Genomic DNA, 25802 nt, shown 5'->3' with positions numbered 1-25802 from the left:
CCGGGGTGGTAAACAGTCTACACTGTGTGATTCTCTGGTTGCGTAACAGAAGGCTTTTGTACCACGAGCTGAAACAACAAAAACCGGACTACTTGTAAGTCCAAGTGATCTGAAATTAAAAAAAAAAAAAAAATCCTTTATTGTAAACCTGCTTAAAGGGAGATTTGCACACTTGTTTCTGTATTTTCCTTGAGCAAAGAGGGGGTGGGGGGACTTAGGATTTTCTACATTCTCTTAACAGAAGGGAGACCTAGACTGTTTTAAATCACACTAGACAAAGGCTCTCGTGAGAACCCCGGAAAGTGAGGCGAGGGGGCGAGCCTGAGGACCGTGTTGGACCATGACTTCCTCCGGCCACAAAATGTCAGAGCTGGAGGGACGCAGAGAGATGATCCCGTGTCATCCATCCCAGCTAATGATGAGGCAGCCAAGTTCCAGAGAGTGGCAGGACTTGCCCGGCCAAGGTCGCGCCCTCATCATTGGCCAAATTCAGAACACATGAAAAAGTGAGATAAGTAGGAAGAGAGCTGAATCCCTGTTTAACGCAGCAACCAGGAAAGATTTTCAAGAACTGAGTCTTCAGTGGTCGCAACTCTTGTCGGGCCTCCAAGTGCACCCAGCGTGCTCTCCCACTGTGTTTCTGCTACCATTATGGGACACATTCTGGCGAGCTGGATTTCCTGTGGTTGACCTGGTCTGTGCTTTCATGCTAAGTCTGAGGTGTCAGATTCTTGTTAAAGAAATTTCTCTTTAAGCCAAGAAATATTTTTCTAAGGCTGCCCAAACTCCTGCTGTTGCTTTCTGGTTTCTTTGTAAAGCCTTGGCCAGCTCCCAGCTGTTACAATGAAAGTGGTAACACATTGTACTCCCAGATCACTGTGCTATTTTTCAAGGTTCAGGGCTGTACCTCAGGCTGTTTCCCTGGGGAGGAGGCAAAGGGCAAGACTCACAAACTCTTCTTTTTGTTGTTGTTGTTGTTGTTGTTGCAAACCCTTCTTAGATGTACTTCTGTTTTAGACATATTTTGACAGCTAAGAAAGAACAATGTGTCTGCTTAGTTTATGGGGAAGACCAGAATTCCCCTGCCCAGCTGACTATTCCCATTCTCTGTTCAAACCACCCGATGAAATCCCCCGAATGCACAACGCGCCAGGAGGGAATGCTGGGAAAGGAATCACCAGGACGCGCCTTAGCAATTGCTGGGTGCACTTTGGAGGTTAAGTCCCATCCGACAGCTGGTGCAGTACCCAGAGAGGCATTTAATGAGATACTGGCAGCCCGTCCAGAGCGCAGACAGACAGAAACACAGGACGTATCCAAGTGAACAGCTCCACGACCGCTTTCCAAAGAGACCAGCACAGACTTGGCATAAACTTGATAGACATTCGCTTAGAGATCCAGGTCCCCGGTCGCATTTCTATGCCTCAGGCCACTGGAGTGAACGCAGACACAGAGGACTTCCCTACGGAAGACTGTGTCCAGTATAAGTAGCAGGACCATGTCAGATGTCACACGGACAGTGGGAAGTTAGAAGTTGATTCAAAGCCCCAACTGACATTCTCACCAATTAATTTTATTTCACACCTGACACAACCAATTCTGTCAGTGCAGCTCAACAAATACTCACTGAGCTTCCGGGGGTGTGCAAGGCATCGTGCTGCGTGGGGGCAGGAGCAAAGGTCGGTGAGAGACAGTCGCTGATCTCGTCAGCCAGCCGTCACGGAGAGGGAGCAGGCAGGGTCCAAAAGGGAACTTTACCGTCCACAGACCTCCAGCATGACCTTCCTCCGACCTGCAGCTCTTTATTCAGGACGTGCGTCAGCTCAGGACGTAGAACGTCGCTGAGGACCCCGAGCACACCGCACTTCCCTTGCCATTCTTTCTGCACGAGGCACTGGGAAGACGAGGAGTTTTGGAATCAGAAACACTGCTTCAGATCCTTTCTCAGCATTTAACAGCTGTGACCTCATGTCAGTAACCTCACTTTTCGGAATTTCAGTTTCCTCATCTGTAAAGTGGGATCTCAAAGTCCAACCTCATTTTACACCTCACAGAGCGTCAGTCACAAATGTTTGTTCAATCAGTTTTCTCTCTTCCTATTTCTTTGCAACCCCACAGATTTTTGGGCTTTTTGATGCCCTTATTCTTTTTTTTTTTTAAGGTTTTACAAAATCTTAGTAACAAAGGCCTCTTTTACAGATTCTTCATTATATTCAAAATATGGTAACAAAGCAGACAGAGAAGAAAATGAGGGCTGCTGTCTCAGTTATTGCTGGGTTCATGAAGTAAGATTTTCTTTTCTGGCTTTCTTAAAAAATGTGGCAAGCACCAATTAGCACATAATGCTGTGATAACAGTCTTAAGTGGGTTTTGATTTGCAAATCACATTAATCTTGTCTTGAAATATCTTCATTCGTTTCCTTGGAAACTTTGAAATTGATTTTAAGGCGTGCATTCTAACTTTCAAGGTTCATAACCGTAGTGATACGGATCATTTTAGCATCTCGTGGTCTCTAATTTTTCTGCCCTCTGAGCTGGAAAAAGTAGTAGCTACTGGTGATCTTGAATAGTAGATGCACTGCAGGGTTTTAGCATCATTTATGATATTGGCGTATTTAACAATGCGTGAGACATTTTAAATATGAATTATGCACTGAAATTGGAAAGAATCTGAATTGTATTTCATTCAGTGTTTTAAAAAATAGGTTTATATCCATCTGCCTTTATTATTTTTCTACAGTCGAAGGCTGATATCACACATTATCCAGCATGGTTGACTAATGGTCAGTATTCTGTGTTTGGCAATGCACATAACCTTTTCTAAACCTTCTTTGCCCAACCCCCAGGGAGAGAACAGTTTACTCTATAACAGAGTAAAAGTATTCTCTTTTAAAGCAGATTTTCTAACATTAAGATTTCTACTGCTTAATCTTTCAGGGCAATTTGAGAGCACCTGAAATTTAGAGAGAGAAGTAGGAAGGCATAAAGAAAACAAATGTTATCCTTTTGTAAAACTACAGGTGACGAACATTAGTCAATAAAAATACTCAAGTTACTCTAAATTGTTAGACTTATTCCAAACCTACAGAAGAACGTTAGCTTATTTTATACTCACTCCTCACACCTGGATGTCTGTCTGTGCTTTAAAGAGGAACGGTTAGGGGCGCCTGGGTGGCACAGCGGTTAATCGTCTTCCTTCAGCTCAGGGCGTGATCCCGGTGTTATGGGATCGAGTCCCACATCAGGCTCTTCCGCTATGAGCCTGCTTCTTCCTCTCCCACTCCCCCTGCTTGTGTTCCCTCTCTCGCTGGCTGTCTCTCTTTGTCGAATAAATAAATAAAATCTTTAAAAAAAAATAAAAATAAAAAAAAAATAAGGAGGAACTGTTACATGCCGACCACACAAAGAATGCAGCAAAACATGCTTTCCGGAATGTCAGAGCTTTTTATCATCAACAGGCTCTGTCTTTTTTGGGAGAAGGTTATGCACTGCTTACTTTTAGTTCATGTATTATTTTGCTAACAAAAATTCAGCGGATTCTGGTCTCCTCTCCACTCTGACTCCAAAAAGAAGGAATGACTTATATTTATATCTTGGAATTAGACCAAAAAGGAAAGAATGAGGTGCAAGAACCAATGATAAGAAATCGATAAATCAAAATAAACACTAATTATTTTTTAAATAATTAATTTTAGGATTTAAATCAAAGTGAAATCCCGATGGCAGACAGCAATAATGTATCAGTTATGAAAAACTCATGTATCTCATGTTTGACAACGTAAAGTCACTCTTCAAAATGACATTCTCAGGGAAGAAAATCACACCGGAAATTTTGAAACAGTTGGCACAGGGCTACGTTTTCCTCTGGAGGTATTCACAGACTTCTCAAGGTTTCCAGGGAACCATAGATTTAAGGGACTATGTTTTCTCCTTTTTTTAAAGTAGTCTTTCTTTTTTTTTTTTTTTTAAGATTTTATTTATTTATTCGACAGAGATAGAGACAGCCAGCGAGAGAGGGAACACAAGCAGGGGGAGTGGGAGAGGAAGAAGCAGGCTCATAGCGGAGGAGCCTGACGTGGGGCTCGATCCCAGAACGCCGGGATCACGCCCTGAGCCGAAGGCAGACGCTTAACCGCTGTGCCACCCAGGCGCCCCTAAAGTAGTCTTTCTAAGTGACATGAAAATTTTCCTATTAAGAAAAAACTTGTATATTAAGGAACATTTTGCAATAAAATTTCGCTTTTTAAAAATAATTATTTGGAAAATTTTGCAATATGTTTATATTATTTTCATAAGCTATAGATTAATAATATTTATTAAGATGACTGGAATCAGAAGAAATTTTTCATAGAAGCCTTATGATCATAGGAAATTTTAAAATTTCAACTAATCTCTAAATATATTGTTGTTATACAGAAGACTAACAGGTGACCAATTCTATAAGGATAGTGTAATTAACACATGAGTTCAAGAGGAAGAAAGAATAATGCAAATTCCTCCCACGAAAGAACTTGTCCGTGTATTTTTCTTGGATCTTCGGAGCCCACTGGATACATTCAGAAGAGTGGTTAACAGTTATATTTTTAAATGTGGATATCTACATTTCAGAATTATATGATTCATGAATATTTAAATTTATGTTAAAATTTTTAGAGTCAAATTTAAAATAATGCTTTTTTTCCCTCCCCCTGAGGTGAGTGCATGAGCAAAAGCTTTTAAAGTCCACACTTCCATAGAGTACATCCTTGGAGCAGTGTTGGGCATGACAAATTTCAGATACAAGGATACTAAGACTTATTCAAAAATAATACCCAGAAAAGCATGGTTTAATTTTTTTTTATTTCAAGCCCCATTATGGGAGAAATATGTAAGATTTTAACATAAACTAAATAAATAAGGGGAAAGAAAGGAAATAGAGTTCTACTGAACTCCTATATATAAAAATCCATCTGTTGCTTTACCTAGAAGTAGATTTTTTTTTTCTTAAGGATTTCTTCATGTATAAGTATCATAACGTATTTATTCCCATACTGCAAAGGAGAAGAAAATCAAAGAAAAACTGAGTCATGTGAAAATTCATGGCTAGATTAACACAACTGGTCCTTTAAGATTCAGCAAACGTATTGGCCTCCACTGCACCCAGAGCAGCGGGCCATCCGGCTGTGCGGGCCAGGCAGCTGTCTCTCACCCTGGACTGTGAGTTGCTTGAAAGTTTGAGGACAAAATCTTCTTTCCTGTGTATCCCCTGTGCCTAGAACAATATCCAGGATCAGTGGGTGTTCAATAAACATTTAACTGAGTGAGTAATAGAATGAATGAGGAGTTTTGATTCCTGGGGTTTACCGTGTGGTCCAACGCATTATATGCGCTTTAAAGACGCCAACTATCTATGCTCAAATTGAAGAACAGTGAAAACAATGTGAAATGTAAAATTGTTAACAGCAACAATTTTAACAAAAATCTTAAACAGTAACATTTGAAATGACCATCTCTGAATTTCAGTGAGGACCTTTATGCTTGCCCTATAAGGCTTGAAATTACAGTTAGGTGGGCATAAAATAGCCCTTCTCCTAGAACATCAAGAGAGATTTTAAGGGACAAAATTGTGAGATGTCATAAGTCTATCAAAATGTGTCAGATGATGAAGACAAATTAGAATACTAGGTTTTAATTTCATATTCTAAATGGACATATAATCATTATGAACCTCAAAAGGGAATAGAAGCCAAGTGTATGAGAGAAACGTAAGATATGCTTGGGAACCATTTACATAGAATTATAGGCTACGTTATACATACTCTGATCTAATTAGTTTGTATGAACACTAAATAAAGAAGCAGTGTGATGGATTTTTACCACAGACCCTCCGCTAGGGCCAGCACCTTGCTAGACGATAACACTCCCCATTCTTGCTAAGTCTCTGGGGTACATGAGGAGCTTTTTGTCCTAAAGCCTTGAGCTGAGACCTGCCTCTTCCATTTGCTAGCTCTGAAAACTTGGGCTAACCTATTGCATCCTGAGCCTTGTGTTTCCATCTAATAAAATATATATATATATGTATTTAATATATTTGCTATTTATACATTATATATATAATAAACCTATGTTTTGTAGCTCACACCATTACTGTCAGGCACAGAGGAGATGAAGAGGAGACACATGGAAATGACTTGTGCACTAAATCGGCTTGGGAAATAATGGTGGTTATTCACTTATCTATGAGGTGTATAGCAAACATTAAAAATAATTATTGTTTACCTATATATTTGTCTCCTCCCAGTTAAACATAAGGATTGAGGCAACACTGACTGAATTGTTTATCTCTGTATCTTGGTGCCTAGAACCTTAGTTGGCACAGTGAATGAACAAAAGAGTACCTTTCAATTGATAAAAAGTTATATCCTACATTTGAAGAAAATGCATCCATTTTTACTTCTTAATATAGTTTGGCTAGTCATAGCTTAAAGAAATGAGTGCATGAAAGAGAAATTCTAAGCTATGAGTATACTGTTGAATATTTAAAGCAGAATTATTGCCAAGGTCATGAAGTCAAATTTTAATTTATTTCCAAAAATTATATGTGCCTTTGAATCTGAGGTATACTTAGAATTTTCATCAGACTTGGCTAAAACGCTGATTATCTGTTCCACTGCAGATACATTTAATCTTCCATTTGCATAATACCTCATACGTTTTCAAAAGTCCTTTACATCGATCATTTCCTTCAAATTTCACAGCCGTCCTATAAAGTCCGAAAAAAATACATTAAAATTCCCATTTGTTAGGAATCGGACTCAGAAAGGACAGAAAACTTTGTCACCCGCCTAGGAACAGGCCTCACTTACTGACTTTGAGGATGCTGTCTCATCCGTTCATCTGTCAAAGTCCTAGCTTTCACCTACGGTGTGTTTTTCTTGTTTGTGGAGCAATCTGGTTCATACCCGTAATTAGGATCATTTACCATTTGCAGCCTGTGGTGCTGCCCTGGTCACGGACCACTTTGCTAATATGCTTTAGTCAAGACGCCTCTGGGGAAGTTGCGTGGAAGAAACCTATCAGAGGTTCCAGAGGAAGGGAAAGAAATATAACAAACAGGTAAAATTGAAGAGCAAAATCAAACTTTATAGAAGTTAGCAGAGCAGGTCCTTAGATGTTTAGCGAAGTTCTGTCTCCCCCTAATCCTGATATGCCTCCATCAGGCTGCTTTACCGCTCTTAACCTTGTACTGTCCTGAACACCCTCAGCCTCTTATTTCAGCTGGGAGATGTATGAAACTGTTCTCCCAGTTACTTTACATTTTAGGATACACCCTTGATTCAGAGTTTGTACTGAATATTTCTCCAAGTAGAATGGGTTTTTCCAGACAACTGGGTTCACATTCCAATTCAGTGGCTGAGTAGCTGTATACTTGAAAAAGTTAACTCTCCGTGCCCAATTTTAATGACAACACCCCCACCTGATAGGGTTGCTTGAAGGATTAATTGGCTAATTTATAAAGCAAAGATTCTGTTCTTCTCCTCGTGTAATTATTCCACATAGACCCCTCTCATCCTGAGAGTCTTAAAATCTTTGTAAAAGTGGTTCTGAAATACCGTGAAAGTTAAATTATGGTATTTTTATTATGCTGTGTTAAAAAAATAGATCCACTATTGGTTTAAAACCCTGCTAAATGCTACAAGCAACAGAGGTAATGGTGCCACATACGAGTGGGAAGTCAGGTAATCGGCCGTAGATAAGTCGCAGAGCTTCTGAACGTCTTGTGGGCATCTTTGTAATCATAGAGAAGACCTGTTTTACTTGCCAGTCTCCGACAGAGGGCATAAGACACACACACATGCACTTGACTCCTGTTCTTCGAGGTGGGTCTGTTCTATAAACCTGCCACAAATACGTGATCAGGGAGTACTGAGCTGTTGCTCCTAGGGGAAGGACAGTGTTCCGTCCCTGCAAGCCTCTGGTCACACCATTTTGCCAACCGATCAATACAAAGACCTTTGTTGTATGTGTTTTTCTTTCAACAGACACCTTAGTTCATATATATGTTTGACTAATAGACACGGACCCTACAACCAGCGGCATCCTAAGTCGTTCACAACCAGCGTTTATCCCACGTACACATCGCCTCCCAAAAGCACGTCACAGTCTTCTTGCATTTAGGAACACTGGAAGGCTCTGCGGCACTCTTCCTGGGACTCACTTTAGACAGCAAACACACCCAGAAAAGGCACAAAAATGCAAAAATGTGGCACTAAATGGACCCTAAAAAGGACGGTTCTTGACTGAGTCAGCTGGAACAGGAAGGCAGAGCGTTGCCCCCGCCACCTCGACTGAGAAAGCCTGCGCCCTGCAGCTCTGGACAGCTCCAAACGGCTGCAGGTGATCATAAAAACACCGCGAGTGGAGACTGGAGAGCTGCAAATAAATTTCAGCAAGCAGGCAAATCAGCAAATAATGATGATTAGCTATAATTTTTAAGAGAAAGAAAGAAAGTAAATTTGGGGAGAATAAAATATCCACAGCAACTTCAGGAATTACACATTGCCGAGACTCATGAGCCTTAGAAAAGCAATCAAACCTTTTCGAGCCGCGGATATATTTACAAAGAAAGATTTGTTTCATTTGTTTAGCAATTTAAGTGGTTGGAGCCTACGATCTGTAATACAATTTGTGGATGAATGCGGAGAGAACGGGATTCAAATAAGATTCGCGGTGACAGTAATAGTTCCTACATTTAGGAGCAACATTCTCAGAAATTAAGAAAAAGGGATGCGTGTGGAAACAGATGCGAAGGACGGCTGCCCTTCTCAGCACTTTCTGAGAGCTGATGGGGGGCTCCCATTGCCACTGCCTTCATAGTTTACGTGTGATTAGTATCTGCGGTGTGGCCATAACCCAAGAACCCTCTGATTCGCCGAGTTCTCTTTGTATGGCTCTGGAGAGGATTTAGGCTCTCTGGATTTCACTAGTACGGTCAATTAAGTAAAGATGACAACACCTTTTTTTTTCTCTGAGATCGTTGATGTAAGTCTCTGGATAAGGTAATACGTGTTTAACACCCTAAAATGTTGCAGTCTGCATGGTAAAATCATCCAAGGACACTTCCTTTTCCTTGAAAAGGAGAGAGAGGTCCACAGCTCTAACTCTTCTCATACTCAGTGCTTGGCTATGATCCCATGGGTCTCCCAAAGGGATTCTTTCTTCTCAAGGCTACACCTTCCCGGCAGGTGTTGGAAGATTTCCACGGTCCAGGTGTTAAATGACCTCAGTAGATCCCTCTTCTGTTGATTCATCTTTAGTCAGGGTATTCGATCTCATACATGAGTGAATTCCTTCTACTACTTGCAGTAGCATGGTCTTCATTAGCATATATCAGAAAATTTGGGGGCGCCTGGGTGGCTCAGTCCATGAAGCGTCTGCCTTCAGCTCAGGTCGTGATCCCAGGGTCCTGGGATTGAGCCCCTTGTCAGGTTCCCTGCTTAGCGGGGAGTCTGCTTCTCCCTCTGCCCCTCTCCTTACTTCCGCTATCTGTGCTCTCTCACACACACACTCTCTCTCTCAAATAAATAAATAAAATCTAAAAAATCTATAAAAAACATATCAGAAAATTAAATAATTTTAAGATTATTTTTATCATATGTTCTCTAGTTAATTTTCTGTTAAGATTTCATTTCTCTTTCAGTTAATTAATGTTTGAGTTGCTGTTCACTTATAAATTTAAAAAAATAAAATTCCCTAAAGTATTGTTATTCCTTAGCTTTCATTTCTACAAGTGCATTTCTAATGGTTGAGTCATTAAATGAGTATTAGATTTTATAGGACTGTATTAAGTTTAAAATAACTTCAAAGAATTATTTTGGAAATTCTGTTCTTGAGGAAGATAAGGAAGGAAAGAAGATCTCTTTCCTTTAGAGTGAAATTAAGGATAATGTTTTTAAGTTTTTTTTATTATAAAAAAATCCAAAAATCATTGAGGTCTTAAGGGTATGTTTGTTTAGATATAATCACAAAATATATTTGCATCTTGGGATGGATGTAAGAAGCAAGAACTGACTTGTACACCATACTTCCTGGAAATTGTCCAAAATTTCTTCCCCTCCCCCAACCCCGCATGGAATAAGAAGAAAAGAAAGCAAAACTAGAATAGAAAGAATTATTAGGACAGTGTGGAAATTGGAGAATGATGCCATATACCACTTACTTGAAAGATGTATTCTGGAGTCAATAGAATTTAGCCAAATGAAAGGAAGATGGTGACATCAGACTTAAAATTTCTCTTCTCAAGAAATTAGGGCAGCTTTACAGAATTGGATGAAGTTCTGACCAACCCCATTAATGATTCATCGATGCATGAGGGCTGGAGATAAAAGTCTTAGGAAGGCAGAGAAAGGCTTGCCCCATCTTGGATTAAGGTTTCTTAGGCTTAAACAGAGCACTCAAAGAGACAGCCCTATACCTTGTCTGATGTTTTGTCTCTGACCTAGATTTCATAAAGCAGCTCAGGCTCTCAGACATGCAGGGAGCAAGCCTAAGAGTAAAGGGGAGGAACTAGGGGAACAATGCAATGTCCTTGCAGGGTTGCGATGCTGGCTGACAGTTACAACAGCAAACCCAGGATTCACTAGGTCAACTTCACCAGTGTAGTGGCCTCATGTCCAAACTAAGTGAGCAACGCCAAAGGAAACCAGAAATAAGAAGGGTAGCCACATGGTTAATAGCTCTGTTTTTTTGGAAGATCTGAGCTGTGATAGAATACTTTCAGCAAATCTAGATTTTTTTAAATATGCCAAGTCAACGTTTTTCTCTCTTAATTGTCTAAGACAACAGCCTTCCCTCCATGCCCTCCAGGATCTAAGTAATTGTGATAAAAGTAATTTCCAAATGGATTATGAATACTATAATTAATTTTTTAAAAACTATAATAAAACATACAATAAACTCTAGTCACTAAAAAATTTAGAAAGAAATATATTATTTTCTTCATCATTGTGGGGGAAACATTAGACAGTGTTTATTTCTGAGGCTGAAATTCAAGAAAAATATATAAAACATTTGTTTAAACACATAAGAATGGCCACTAATGGAACGGTAAGTTTTATGACTTCTTAATTATTAAAAGGGGAATTAAAGAAAACTCATCCCATGTAACAAAAGGTAGAAAACAAAGAAATCGCAATCACAGGGAGAGATAGATCAAGATATAAGAAGAGGAAGAACAAATATAACTTACAAGAATGAATGTAATTAAGTTCATCTTTTAAAATAGAAGGTATCTTTAGCGTAGGTCATAAATAAAATCCAGTAATATCTGTCTGCAAGGAAGATAAGGAAAGCATGACGCCTCTTTCAGTTAGAGTAGGTTGGTAAAGCAGATATACCAGGCAAACACAAGTAGAAAATGAAACCAGGGCTTGCAATATAGATCAAATGAAAATAACCGACGGTACGAAGTATTAAATAGAGCCAAATTAGTGAAGGGGGCAATCCATACTCATCTTTTTTCATTAAAACCTTTCATGTGAAAATACTGGAAATCTAAGAGAACAGATAAACATAATGAAATTGTTCCACTTGAATGCACCTCTCTCAAGCCAGATTGGCAAAACTCAAGTCTGGCATGAAGGTGAGGATATTGGCATATTGCTGGGAGGGTAGAGTGGGCAGAAGTTTGGCAGGGTCTTAAAAATTCCGACTGTGCCTGTCCCGCAAAGCCCTGCTACCAATTCCAAGGATATACGTTGATCAGAGCCTATATGGAGTCGCTATTTGTTAACAGCTCCAAAATATGGAGGCATTATCTCACTTACATACGGAATGTTAAAACACACACACTCATAGGTAAAAAGGAAAAGATCAGAGGCAAGGGGTGGGAGGTACGGGAATTGGAGGAATGAGGTCAAAGTGTACAAAACATCATTTATAAGACCAAGTTCTGGAGATGTCCTGTCACCGTGCAGACTATGGCGAACACCGCTCTATGGTCTGTTTGAAAGTTGCTGAGAGAGTAGATCCTAAAAGTTCTCATCACAAGGGAAAAAACCTTTTTTTTTTGTATGTGGATGAAATGATGGATGTTAACTGGACTTACCGTGGTGATCATAATTACGTGAGTCTTGTCATTACACTGTGCACTTTAAACGCATACAGTGCTGCGTGTCAGTTATGTCTCAATAAAACTGAGAAGAAGAAAAAAGAAAGAGCAAAGGAAAACAGTCCAAGAATTAATAATAGGTGTATGGCTTAAACGATGAGTGCTGCGTTCACAGGATAGACCAGCGCCGTGAAGACACATGAGCCACGGAAAGTGCCTGGGTGGGTCTCAGTACGTCATGTGGACTAGAAAAGCAGGTTGCAGAAAATGCAGTATGAATGCTGTATGTATATATAAATATATAATTTAAATAACATATAATTTAAAACTAAGTGTTTGCTGAGGTATACTCAATATTGTCTGTATCATTTATTAAACTTCTCAAAAACATGGGGAAATATATTTCCTGCATATATAGATATAGATATAGATATAATCTGATATTAGTTTCTTAGAATGTCATTAGAATGTATAAATGGGCTTTAAGTCTAATAAGGAAAAGCTAAATCCCCCAAGAGAAAAGTCAGCAGCCGTGACTACCTAATTCGCAGAAGAGAAGAGACAGGAAAAGTTTAGTGGTGTTTTTACTCAGCGACTATGCCCTGACCATCGTGTGGGCCAAGTATGTTCCAGGCAAGGGGACACAGGGGCAACCAAAACAAGCAGACCTCTCCGGCTCACGGAGCTGGCATTCCCGTGAGGTGGCAGCCGGTGGACAGAAGCTAATACGCTGCCTCCGTGAACGGATACCGAAGTTTTATGTGAGGAGGCAGAAAGTTGTGTGGAGGAGGACGATGGGAAAGGGGCTGTGGCAGCGGGGACAGAGGTGTCGCTGAGAGCACGTGTCTGACAGGGGCGTGGCCGCTGTTTGAGGTCAGTTTGCCAGCGAGGTCCCAGGATGATGAAATGGGCACCCAGGGACTTTGGTCATTAGTAGAAGTGAGGTGAGATAGGAAGTAGATGAAAAATGGGGAGTTTGAATACAATGAAATCTGATTTAAGTCTTAGCAGAACAACTCTGATTGTTTTGCTGAAAATGGACTCTCCAGAGTTTAAGCAAGACATACTCATGCTTAGACTATGGAATTTGGTTACACAGAGGACTTGAAAGGTACATACCCTCTCGTTCAGCAATGACACTTTAGGAAATTATCAAATATCTAAAAAAATAAACACATAGGGGCGCCTGGGTGGCACAGCGGTTAAGCATCTGCCTTCGGCTCAGGGCGTGATCCCGGCGTTATGGGATCGAGCCCCGCATCAGGCTCCTCCGCTGGGAGCCTGCTTCTTCCTCTCCCACTCCCCCTGCTTGTGTTCCCTCTCTCACTGGCTGTGTCTCTCTCTGTTGAATAAATAAATAAAATCTTTAAAAAATAAATAAATAAATAAATAAATAAATAAATAAAATAACAAATAAACACATAACCATACGTACATGTTTGCAGAAGCATTAGTAAATAATTGCAAGACAAAGGACATAATCCAAGTGCCCAACAATAAGGACTCGTTTAAATATATGATAAATGGATTATCATGAAATGATTTTTCAGGGTGTTACAGAACGACGCTGATTGATAAGAAGTTAGCCAATTATAACATTAGAGGCTAAAGCTCATAAGATAGCATGTGTAGTACAGTTTTAAATAAATATATGCAGATAACGTTTTTGTATAAATACAGATATTCATGTGTATGTGTGTAGATATATAGAGAAGGGAAAAGCCAAATGATGTGCCAAATAATGACAGAAGTGAGATTAGAACGATTTTTTTCTTTAGAATTTTTTTTTCTGCGTCGTCTTCACTTTTACATGAGGGATAAGGATTTTAAAATTTAAACTATTTCAACTCCAAAGTAAAACAACCTGTGTGCATCGTTTTCAATGGCAGTGCATTTAACCGAATGAATACCCCTGCAGCCCTTGCCCCCTGTGTTCCTGTACCCACAGCATGGAGGCTCACATCTCTGCGTTCATGCTGTTTCCTTGGGTTACGTTCTCAGAAGCGCGGGTCCTGGAACAATGGCCATGAATGTTTTAAGGCTTTCTTACGCGTTGTCAAAATCCTTCCCGAAAAGACTTCACCGTTGAGGTGCCCACCGCGGTGCTGTTTCACTGCTCTACGGCCAGAACGAGTTATTGTCGCCCGAACGTATCTGCTCTTCTGATGAGTGGAAAGTGATTTTTGTAACACGACGTTGACATGGAGATCCAGCCAAAGTGTGAAGTGGATCAGGAGCAGGCGTGAAAGTGCTATTCTAGACTGACTACAAATTGTCACACTAGCTGCTGTCCCCTCCCGCTGCGCACATTAAAGGGGAACATGTTGGCTTCAAGACTGACTCTGTAGCTGTTCAGATGTCAGGAGTCTTTGCCCCAGCAACCCAAGTGGGAAGAAGGAGTGGGGATGTCCCTCATCTCAAGCCCCATGACAAAGATTTCAAGGGCTTTCTGAGAGTGCTTGACGGGACGCACCAACTCCTGGGGACACAACGGATCACGAACTCCAGGCCTTGGAGTTACAAGAGACATGAGACAGGCCATCTAGTTATGGGTGGAGGAATTAAAAGGAAGTGGCTATGTTCTGTGGTCTACTTTCAGGGCAAAGAGTGCATGAGTGTTTCTCTCGTGTGTAATTTAAGCCATATACGACAGCGAGTCCTGTCCTAGAGAACAGCCTGGACAGGCAAACACACTGCAGAGAGAGGCCAGACTTGTAGTCCAAGGGCTGTGGCAGTGGTCAGCCCCTACAACGGCGTGGCAGGTGAGAGATTCCCAGCAAGGCTGGCGTAGGGTTTCTCCAAAGCATCCCACAAAGTAACATGAGAAACATAATCAGCTTTAAAACTCATCTGCCAAGACCAGAGAATGGCCACACGAGATCACCACACTGGTGTCAGTCAAACAAGAATGGCAGCACCCGCTCTCCTCTCCTTCCTCCCTATACTCCAACCCCAGGAGGTTAGAAGCCTTGGTCAGCAATACTTGCTGGGGACACAGAACAAGGTGAACAAAAGAGACAGTCACGCTTCTCTCACAGAAGCTGGGGGAGAGGGGAAGACCTTAAGACTTTACACCAGGCTTGAATCTTTGACGATTCCTTGGGATGGTCCCTCCATAAATTGGGGCTCTTTGAATTACCTGAGTGACAAGCAAGACTGTGGATGCTGCTTGAGTTTTTATTCAGGGACTGGGGAAGGATTCGCTCACACGGTAAACTTGAAATAATTAAAAGGAGAGTTTCATAACAATATGTATTACATTTTACTAATTTTGAGAATTAGCAATTTTGAAAATTACTAATACTAGTGGAAAAATAAAATTCCCATGATAGATTGTAGAAAGATGTGTTCTCAGATCATCTCCTGGGTTCTTAGTGTCTGTAGTCATGTTAGAATCGGTCCATGGTTTGCTTTCTCCTTGGCCTTGACCTTCAGAAAGGAAACATTAGAGGACAGAAATTGAATACACAGCATCAGCGCTTGCAGAGATCTCAGATTTTCTGCGTAAGATATTTTCTTAGTGATATCAGCTGGAGTTGATCAGAAACTGAGGGTTTTTGCACTACTTAGTGCAATGGTGGTAATTATAAGGACAGCCCCGGAACTAACCTTACCAAAAGTCATATTTGACAGTCCTCATCCAGCAGATTTATTCAGCATCTAACATGTATAGCTTCTCTTGAATTTCATGAGACTCAACTATCACATATTATGGAAAAATTACAAACAGTGTCCTGGAAATCAGGACTATTCCAGAGGGCTCTGAATGTCTTGATATTATCATAAGCGTTGCTAATAATCCTGAAATAAGTAAAGAAATGTGGTTTTTCAGTGGCGGTGCCATTGTAGAACTCTCTCTCTCCTCCCTCCCTCTGGCACCTGTCCCATAGATCTCCTGCCCAAGTGGACTTTCCCTGGTAGCAAGGATACTGAGTCCTCAGGAAAATGGAATTAAAAGGTGGTTATGTTGTAGTTAGGGAAGATGTTATAGTTTCTCTCTCCTAGTGGCAAAACAGTTGATGACGGTGAAATGTAGCAAAGGAGATGACAAGAAGCCTTCAGTTTATGTTAATAGAGTTACCAACTTTCTAAACATATCTGAACATATCTATTTTCTCATAAATACCACTATGTTTGAATTTCAGTAAAAATGTTACCAATTATTTATTTTTGTCAAAAAATATAAAGATAGAAAATTATTACTGGAAAAAAGTGACAGAGACCAAGATGTCTTGATTTCTAATGCTGTATTTTTATTTTTAATGAGTTCCTCCAGTTAATAAGCAGGCAAGAAGTGATTGATTTTGTTTTCTTTCAGCGGTTTACCTCTGCAAGAGAACAATGCAAAACAAGGCACGGCTGGAATTAGCAGACTATGAAGCCGTAAGTACCCAGGACCTTCTGGCAAAGAAAGTCATAAAATGAACCGGAATAAGGCCTATGGTCATTTCCAGAGACTCTGTTGACTTTCCACCCTGGATTTTAAGGACCAGATTTCCAGGATCAGGCATCATAGTGACTCAAATCCCTGACTTGCTTGCTTCGTCTCGTCCTTCATGTTGGGGACCGTGAACTTCTAGACGCATAACCTCACAGGAGAAGGGAGAAGCATGTCTTGCTAAACTCGACTTAAGTGCGAAAACATTCGATGTGTCCTGTGTATAGTGAAGACATCCAAACTTAGAGAAATAAAGGGCATTTACTTTGAGTAAACAGCTTTTGCCAAACCTTCAGGTTGGCCACCATCAGCAGATAAAATTAATCTGATGTGACTTGTTCAGACAATTGCTGTGCTGAGATTTACTGACTTTGAATCCCTGACTAGAAACGGTTAATAGGCTGTGGAGGGTTTACATTCTTGTCAGGAACTGGATAGACGGACTGAAGCATTAGTAGAAATGCATTGCTTTCCTGTTGCCCACTGATATGGGCACAGAAAAATCCAGAGGGTTAGTCTTGAGCACTTTTTTTATACAAAGTAATTTTCGCATTTTAGATGTTTACTTGTGTTCTCTAAAGTCAATTGTTCATAAAAGCAGTATTTGTGACAGGTTTCCCTGTTTCCTCTGACTGTTAATCTGAAGATGAGCTGCATTCAGTGGGCATGACTTACCATTCAGAAGGAGTACACTTACGACTTTAGAAATTCTGCAGTTGCTCTCTTGATACATGCACACAGTAGGTGAATGAGCAGTGAGCCCCAGAACGTCTTCACCTGTGCTGTATTTTCCAGGAGAGTCTGGCCAGGCTGCAGAGAGCTTTTGCTCGGAAGTGGGAGTTCATTTTTATGCAAGCAGAAGCACAAGCAAAGTGAGTCCTTGTGAGTCTTTTGGAAAATTTGTTCACGTTGTGGCCTTTTGTCCAGAGAGGTGCTACAGTTAACATTACTCACTATTCATTGTTACCATGTTGACAGAGTGGACAAGAAGAGAGACAAGATTGAAAGGAAGATCCTTGATAGCCAAGAGAGAGCATTCTGGGACGTCCACAGGCCTGTGGTAAGCAAATGTGCAAATGTTACCTCCAGTTCATAATCTGAGCCTTTGGAAACTGAGGGATGCCTGAAAAAGTGAGGAAACGATATGGTAGCCCAATCACTCTTCACCAAATCTTGGTGATTTCGTTAAGAAAAGATTGCCACTTTCGTGTAAGCTAACCAGAATTCCGTGGTGTAATGTTTAATTTACAAAGCTATGCATCTCTCCACCACAACATCACTCTTGGCGTTTGAGGTGCTTGACACTTTTATACCCTTGAAGGAGAAAAGACGGCAACACGGCAGTCTTACGTAGACATGTGACTCAGAGTAACAAATAATGAATGTCCTTGATTAATACCAGAAAGCTTTGTGTAAGGGATTCAACACTGGTTATGAGCATCATAAGAAAAAATGTCTAATCTCATATGTTTCTTTCTATTTTGATATTATGTGTTTGTCTTTTATATATTTCTTTAAATATAGACAAGGCATTAGAGAATAATATTTACATAAATACAGAAAAAATATCAGGTTCACAGCATGAGACAAATCAAGACTGATGAGAATATTTTAAAACCTTTCCTCTCAACTACCTTCAGGATCAGACCAAAGTAGGCCTGCTTTCCAAAGATTTCTTTATATATGTGTGTGTGTTTCAATTTTAGATAGCAATGCAGTTGTTAAATTCTACATTGAATTTTTTTCTCTTTAAATTCCCAAAAGAGTAGAATTAGGATTAACTGGCTCCCCTGCTCAATGTTCAGCTCCAGTTTTTTGCTCATGGTGAAAAAGGATTATGAGGTCATGTGCATAATTGTTGCAAGAATATGAAGTAGGATTTTTCCTTATTTGTTTGTTTTAAGCAGTCTCTGGAAACGAGTCAATACATTATGTTCCTGTGTGTATCCACTTTATGCCCCCAGACATCTGGTGGCCCATCTCTAGCCTTGTTCAGCTTCGATGGCCCGCAGCCTCCTGGCCACCTAAGAGGACTCGCGCCGTGACTTCCCTGCACTGCCCACATCCGTTCCATGGCAAACACTCAAGCTCACAGAGCGTGTGCATTGATCCCACCTCCACCCACTCCTCTGCTCCATCCCCTCCGAGGTCCTCAGCTGGTCCCTGGCCCTCCGTGTGCCCCTCTTGGAGGCAGAACCTGTTCCCAGTTGTTTTGGCTCTGTCCAGTCTTCTGTGTGTCCTTACAGCAAGGAGCACATAGGAGTGCTCTCCAGGGGGTCCCATGATGCATCCCTCACTAGGCTTCCGATCAGAAAATCATTCTGAGGCGTACCCTGAGGGAGAACCACCCTGAAGCCAAGGCCTCCATCTCCCTTACTCAGCTTCTAGGTGTTGAGGATAGCAGGTGCTGATGTGGGGGACGCTAATCTGTGGGCTCTCTCTTAGTATCGGTCTTTTACTGCTGAACTCTTGGTTTCTGCTACACTTTCCACTTTATTTAGCTATTCGTCGGGAACTTGGAATCTGTGTCCTAGGTTTAGGCAATAGGAGAATTACAAGGACATGGCCTTCCTTGATGTTTACCAACGAGCTTACCTGGGATGATCTGATTGTGTTGACTCCCCTCTTCAAAGGGATTATTCTCTACTCACCTCTGAAACTTGTCGAACTCTCTGACGGATAGCCTCTGTCCCCAGCTTGTTAATGCATCAGTCCTGTAGCCATCTGCCAATGCAATGACTAAGCACTGTTTCCCTCAAAAGCCGTATCTGAACGTCCTGAAACAGTCTGCTTGTGCAACATCATGCGAAAATACCATTTATTCTGTATCGATATGTGCCAGACATTTTGCTGCATGAAATGTTGATTAGAACATAGTCCTTGATTCCTAAAATTCACGTCCAGTGGAAGCATTTTACGAACAGAGTCACAAACACTTTAAGACAGACATGACTGCACATTTGTTTTCTGGGGGAAATACAGACGGTCATGGATTTATATGACTTGCTCGTGTCCACATGCTAGTAGCAGCAGAGCCAAGCCAGAACCAACCGTCTCCTACTCCACAGTCTGAGTCACAGAGGAAGGGGAGCCATGGGGAAGCAGAGGGGCTCCAGTTAAAGAAAGCAGTGGCAGCAAGAGTGATACCCTCACTGCGTGCCTCCGTGCTGCAAAAAGAAGGGATGAAGAGTTAGTAGGACTGCGCCTGTGATATGGCCGTGTTTACAGGCGTCTTGGTATAGGTGTATTTTACTTGTATATTTTACTCATGGTTTTTGAATATTCTTTTCTCATTCATTTTGCTGTTTTCAAGAGCCCAGAGTTCAAGCCATCTTTCAAATTGTAGGCCCCGCATCCCAATCTTGGGGAATCCCACTGCCAGATAGAGAACAACATGGTCAGGTGTGCTTAAACAATATGAACCCTGAAGGACCAGCTCCAGTGCTGTTGATACAATACTATCTCCATGTTCAGGATAATCTTGTGTAATCTAATACTATTTCAAGAACAATCTAACATTTTTATAAAGATATAAATAAATCTAGTTTACATAAATTATTCGTACATGAGAGAGATCACAAAGAATGCCCTTATTTTTATTTTGGTTTTAAAAAGACAAATTATAAAAATATGAACTGACCGCTATAAGTCTTAAAATCTGGAGATCGATATTCCCATTAGAATTTTAAAAACCCTCTATTCAAATTTCACAGATTTATAACACAATTTAATTGAAAGGCTTTTAAGTTACAAAATTATATTTTCCTGGATTGGTTTAGCTTCATCAATATATAAACTATCTTTGTTTTCAAAAACCAGAAATGGAGTTATTTTAATAGTAATATTTATTGACGTTTTTCATTTGACTTCTTCTTATACAATCCTACTAATAACATTTCAATAAAAAAATATAACAGGGAACAGTTAATCCTCATGAAGCTTTTACTAATTCAAGGTGATCTGCTACATTGTGTTGTTTGGTTTGCTTTGATTTCATCTGGCTTTACTCTGGCATTTATTCAATCAAAAATAGGCTGAAAGACATTAGCTAGATATGTGGTAGGGAAAGGGAAATCTCAGACAGCAACTCAGAGTCTTTAAAGTATACTTTAAAAATTAATTTAAATTATTATAGCATATTACATGAATTTCCACTTGAAGATATAGAAAATATATGTAATATGATTTTACTTGTTAAAAAACCATGAGGTCACTTAACACAGTAAAATCAATCTATTGCACTTAACTACCATTATGAAATCAATCTAGCTTCTCTGAGCATGCCATGTTTACTGCAGGAAAAATAAATAAATAAATGAAGTCATTAACACCAAGAAGGACTCTTCAGTTGTCAGGGATTCCAGATAGAATTGTCAAAAGCTAACTACTCAAGAAGATAGTGGAAGAAATACACCAAATTGTAGTAAATGTCAAAGGAAATTTGGAATTTGTGTTAATTAGTATATGTAATGTCTCAATATTTTTATGAAGCCCTTCAAGGGCTAATGCATTCATAGTCTGTATTAACAGAATTTTGGGAACTAGTTTAATTGAAGTAAAAATTATGCTTGTCACCGTGCTAAGGAACTCAATTTTAGAGTTTTGTACTCAGTTCTAGAAACCGTACTTTAAAAAAAAAAATGTGGTTGAACTGTAGTTGAGGTAAATAGTGAAGGGGCAAAGTCAAAAATAAGAAGTAAAGAAATCGTGAAATTAGTAGAGATTAGAGGCCATAAGGATAAGAGGACCCGGAAAAAGTGCCTTCATATTTTGGAAATTTAATTAGGTAGAGTTGGAGTGAGGCTTATTTTTTTACCCCATGTTGGATTCTGGGTGACCAATGTGGAAAAAAAATGGAAAATGAAATCACAATATAAAAAAGAACTTAGCAAAATCAACACCCAAAAAACAAAAAATCCAGCCAAGAAATGGGCAGCAGACATGAACAGACATTTCTCCAGAGAAGACATACAAATGGCCAACAGACACATGAAAAAATGTTCAACATCACTTATGATCAGGGAAATATAAATCAAAACCACAATGAGATACCACCTCACACTGGTCAAAATGGCTAAAATGAACAACTCAGGAAATAACAGATGTTGGCGAGGATGCAGAGAAAGGGGAAATACTCTTACACTGTTGGTGGGAGTGCAAACTGGTGCAGGCACTCTGGAAAACAGTATGGAAGTTCCTCAAAAAGTTAAAAATAGAATTATCCTGTGACCAGCAATGACATTACTAGGTATTTATCCATATAAAAATAGTGATGCAAAGGGGAAGATAATAAGATGGCAGAGTAGGGGCGCCCTAAGTGTGTCTTGTCCCTTGAATACAATTACGTAGTTATCAAATCATTCTGAACACCTGAGAAATCAATCAGAGATCTGAGAAAACAAATGCTGCACATCTACAATTAGAACAGTGACCACCGTTTGGATGGTAGGAGGTGCACAGACTTGAATCCGGGGTGATGTAGCTAACAATACGGCAGTGGGGAGGCATTGAAACTACAGATAGCTTTAGACAGTATGGACATTTTGACAATATTAATTCTTCCAAGCTGTCAGCACAGAATATCTCCCCATTTATTTATGTCTTCTCCAGCCTCTTTCATCAGTATCTTACAGTTTTCAGTGTACAGGTTTTTCACCTCCTTGGTTTAAATTTATCCCAAGGATTTTATTATGTCTGATGCTATTGTAAATAGGATTGCTTTCTTTCTTTTTCAAATAATTCATTGTTAGTGTATGTTTATTTTTTATCCTACAACTTAATCCTGCAAATTAATGAATTTCTTGATTAGTTCTAACAGGTTTTTGGTGGACTCTTAAGGATTTTTTATATATAATCATGTCATTTGCAAACAGAGACAGTTTTATTTCTTTCTCTCTGACATGAATGCCTTTTATTTAGTTTTCTTGTCTGACTGCTCTGGCTATGACTTCCAGTTGCATATTAGCATTTTTAATGGTTTCATTGACAGTAACTTCAGAATACTTGTTTTACTGTTTGTCAGATCACAGTCTTGAGGAGCAGAGAGTATGTCTTAAATGCTTAAATGTTGCATGTAGGATACAATTTAATGCTAAATTTTGAATTGAGTAATTGAGAAATTGTGGAAGTATGAAATTTGCAAAGGATTTTTCTAAAAAGTGGTTGCAGATTTGGAATACAGAGTTTGTTTTAGGGCATGCCGAGTATGACAACCTAACATCCAGCTGGAAATGCCAATAGTTGCAGATATAGGACAAAGTTTTTAAGGGATGTTTTGGGGTTCTCAAATTAACTTTGAAAATCATTAATTGAAGGGTAATAATCGAGGCCCAGAGGTGGGAACATTTTGTCAGTGGAAAGCAACTGGGTCAAAAGAGGATTAGTTATCAATTAGTAAGATTTCTTAATCTTTTTTCTTCCTTATATATAGTCCCATAATTCTGGGAGAGGTGCTTAAACTCTCTATACATTTTTTTTCTTCAAATAAATCAGTATGAAACAGTCTGATGAAATGTGTGTGTGTGTGTGTGTGTGTGTGTGTGTGTGGTGTGGGTGTGTGGTGATTTGATTTATGTATACGTTGTGAAAGGACTCCCCCCACCGTGTTAATTAACACCCACTTAGAGTTAATCCAAAGAGCTGCCAGGGAACACTGGCCATTTTAATTCTGGGCATATTCAGATGTGTGCACTGAGAGGTAGAGTTGGCCATATATAATGTGTCACCCTTCTGCTAACCTTGAAAATTCGCCATTGCCCAGTGGGAGCTCCGAAGTTATACTTTGCAGACAGTGCTACAAAGGAACATTATTTGTAACACAAACTGTGGAGCACAAGACCACAATTACAAATACTCCTGCAGACACGCTATGAGAGACGTCAGCTTGGCACATTTCATGTTCTCAGTCGTCCAGGGCTGTGGCGTCCCGATCGCTTCTCTCGGGTCCGCTTGGACCTCCTTCATGCCTAAGGTTGAGTCAGTGTTTCTCCCCGGGAGAAGATGCAATTGGAAAGTTATCGGTTAAAGGACTTGAGACAGAAATTTGAGAGCATCATGTCTCAGTGAACTTAATGGAAAGAGATGGTGCAACATGCTTGTCATCCACTCGGGTTTTAAATTCTGTGTATTGTATGTTGTAGGTGGTAGTCGGCACACTAGGAATAGAGGAGGAGGAAGGGCTGGAGGTTTAAACTCTAGGTGTTATGTTATTGATGGTGAAGGTTATTCCTTGATTGCACATTTTTTCCATGGCCAAAATCTATTATTTTGTGTGTGGAATTCATAGCTGATTCCCTTTTAGCCTAAGGTGGGGTATTGAGTAGGCCCAGGGTGTGATTTTCACACGTGTGAGAGCAGTCATCTAAATTGTCTCAATTCCACTCAGCCTCAGAGACAGAGACGGACGTCTCTCTGGAGTAACTCCAGAGAGGAGACTGGATGTATCCCCACGGAGAACTTGACTACATTTTTTTTTAGTATGTTTCAAAATCAGCATAGCTTTTCTTACATTTTCCATTTCTAAAATAGATAACATGCTTTTGAAATTTGGTGTACATTAAGTGACTGCTCCTTTTTCTTATTGGATCAAAAATTGAATCGATTTTGCAGGCTGTTGTTATTGTGAGGAGTGGTGGTAAATTTTCAAAGAATTTCTGTCGTTGGCTTCATTAACTCAAATATTAAGAATTTTGGTATTTTTTCTGTGAATCGGGACCAAGAAGCTGCAGCCTATTTTATGTTTGAGAGAGTATTATCGAGATAAAAATAATATATTTGTTATAATTTAATAAAAATATTTGTTATAATTTAATACAAATAATGTAATTTGTTATAATTATTTCATTTCATATCATGTTTGGTTATCTTGAGGAAAAAGTTCCTCTAAAAAGGTTTCCATTCCACTATGGTAATTTCTGATAAGACTATTCTTTATTTGCTACTTTAAAGAAATGGTTGCAACTTGGATACACTCTCTATAGCAGACTATTTTCTTCAGGAGAAAATATATTAAGTATTTTTTTTGTTTCTGAGAAAACTAGGTCTGGAAACCTCTTAAAATGTGCAGGTATTTATAATATCTTATTTCTTCATATGATGTCCTACATTTTCTCTCTCCATTTTAAAATACTTACAAATGGCCCAGAAAAGACCTACGTGATTGTGTGATTATCCTGTAATTGCAGACAATAGTACTTGTCATCTAGGTGACCTAACATTGGTCTTTCCCCTCATCAAATTTCAAGTTCCTGAAAAGTGGCACTTTAAAGCAACAAAAGCCCCCAGCCATCCCTGAGACTGAATGTGTTTCTGTCCTTTAGAAACGGGGAAAGGCAACATTGATATTAATGATTTTTTTTTTCTGGTCTTAGTTGGGTCTTTAGTTTCCTTTGATTATGAAGGAAGGGAATGAGGTCCTGTCCTCTTGGGTCCCTGCAGCTCTCTCCCCAGAGCAACGGCAACACTGGGAGAACCAATACCTCTGTTTCCCCAGTGATGGCAAGGAAGATGGGTGGTAGATAACAGTGCCCAGAGAACATTCAGCAGGGGCCGGTCAGTGTTCTGAGCACCTCACATAAATTACTGAGCTCAGCCAGTGCTCACAGCAACCCCAGGCAGTACGGCTATGTTCTCCTCTCAACAGATGAGGAATCCCAGCCACAGGACACTGGAGTGGCGCAGGGCCCCACAAGCGGTAGTGGGGGGCTAGTACCGAACACTAGGTGGTCCTCATGGCCCTCTGCACCTCTGGATAAAGCTGGTATTGGCACAGAATGAGATCGCCAACACATTTTCTTTGTAATCTTCACATAACTCTCATGCAGGAGCAAAAGTCACTTTTCCTCTACACTTCGGAGCCCTCGCTGAGACGTCTACAATAAAAGACAGATTGAAGGAAAGAAAAACAGAAGTTTGTCACATACATACCTCACGTAGACATGAAAGATACCCAGGAAAAATGAGTAACTGCCTGAGGGAACTTAGAATACAGACTTCAGTACCATCTTGACAGGGAAAAAGGAAGGGCACGTAGGCCTCGTCGGGCAGAGTAAATGATTTTCAGGGGCGGTGACTCCCTCTGAAGAACAGATAAGAGGTATGATAGCTTGTGACAGTGTTTATCTGGGTGTGGTGAGGACCTCTACTGTCCTCTCCTGTGAGAAGAATCCGCGTTCTACGTTGATGAAACTCCCACAGAGGGGACTTGTGACCGCTCAGACGCTCTTAGAGGATCTGTCCTTAGGCAGGTAAGGGGAGTTCAGGGAAAGTTGGTGTTTT

General features: G+C 40.1%; 1 protein-coding gene across 6 annotated transcripts in view; it reads left to right on the top strand.

Annotated features, from left to right (window-relative positions):
• Positions 1-25802, top strand: part of RGS7 (regulator of G protein signaling 7) — a 530023-nt gene that overhangs the window by 441619 nt on the left and 62602 nt on the right. For all 6 annotated transcript variants that reach the window (XM_008694602.2, XM_008694610.2, XM_040636051.1 and 3 more), the window contains 3 exons: positions 16407-16471; positions 17322-17398; positions 17505-17586. In XM_008694602.2, the coding sequence (XP_008692824.1) occupies positions 16407-16471; positions 17322-17398; positions 17505-17586 (224 nt within the window). The remainder of the gene's footprint in view (positions 1-16406; positions 16472-17321; positions 17399-17504; positions 17587-25802) is intronic.

This window comes from Ursus maritimus, unplaced genomic scaffold, assembly GCF_017311325.1.
Source record: "Ursus maritimus isolate PB19 unplaced genomic scaffold, ASM1731132v1 scaffold_2, whole genome shotgun sequence".
Lineage (NCBI taxonomy): Eukaryota > Metazoa > Chordata > Mammalia > Carnivora > Ursidae > Ursus > Ursus maritimus.
This window is presented reverse-complemented; position numbering and strand designations above follow the sequence as displayed.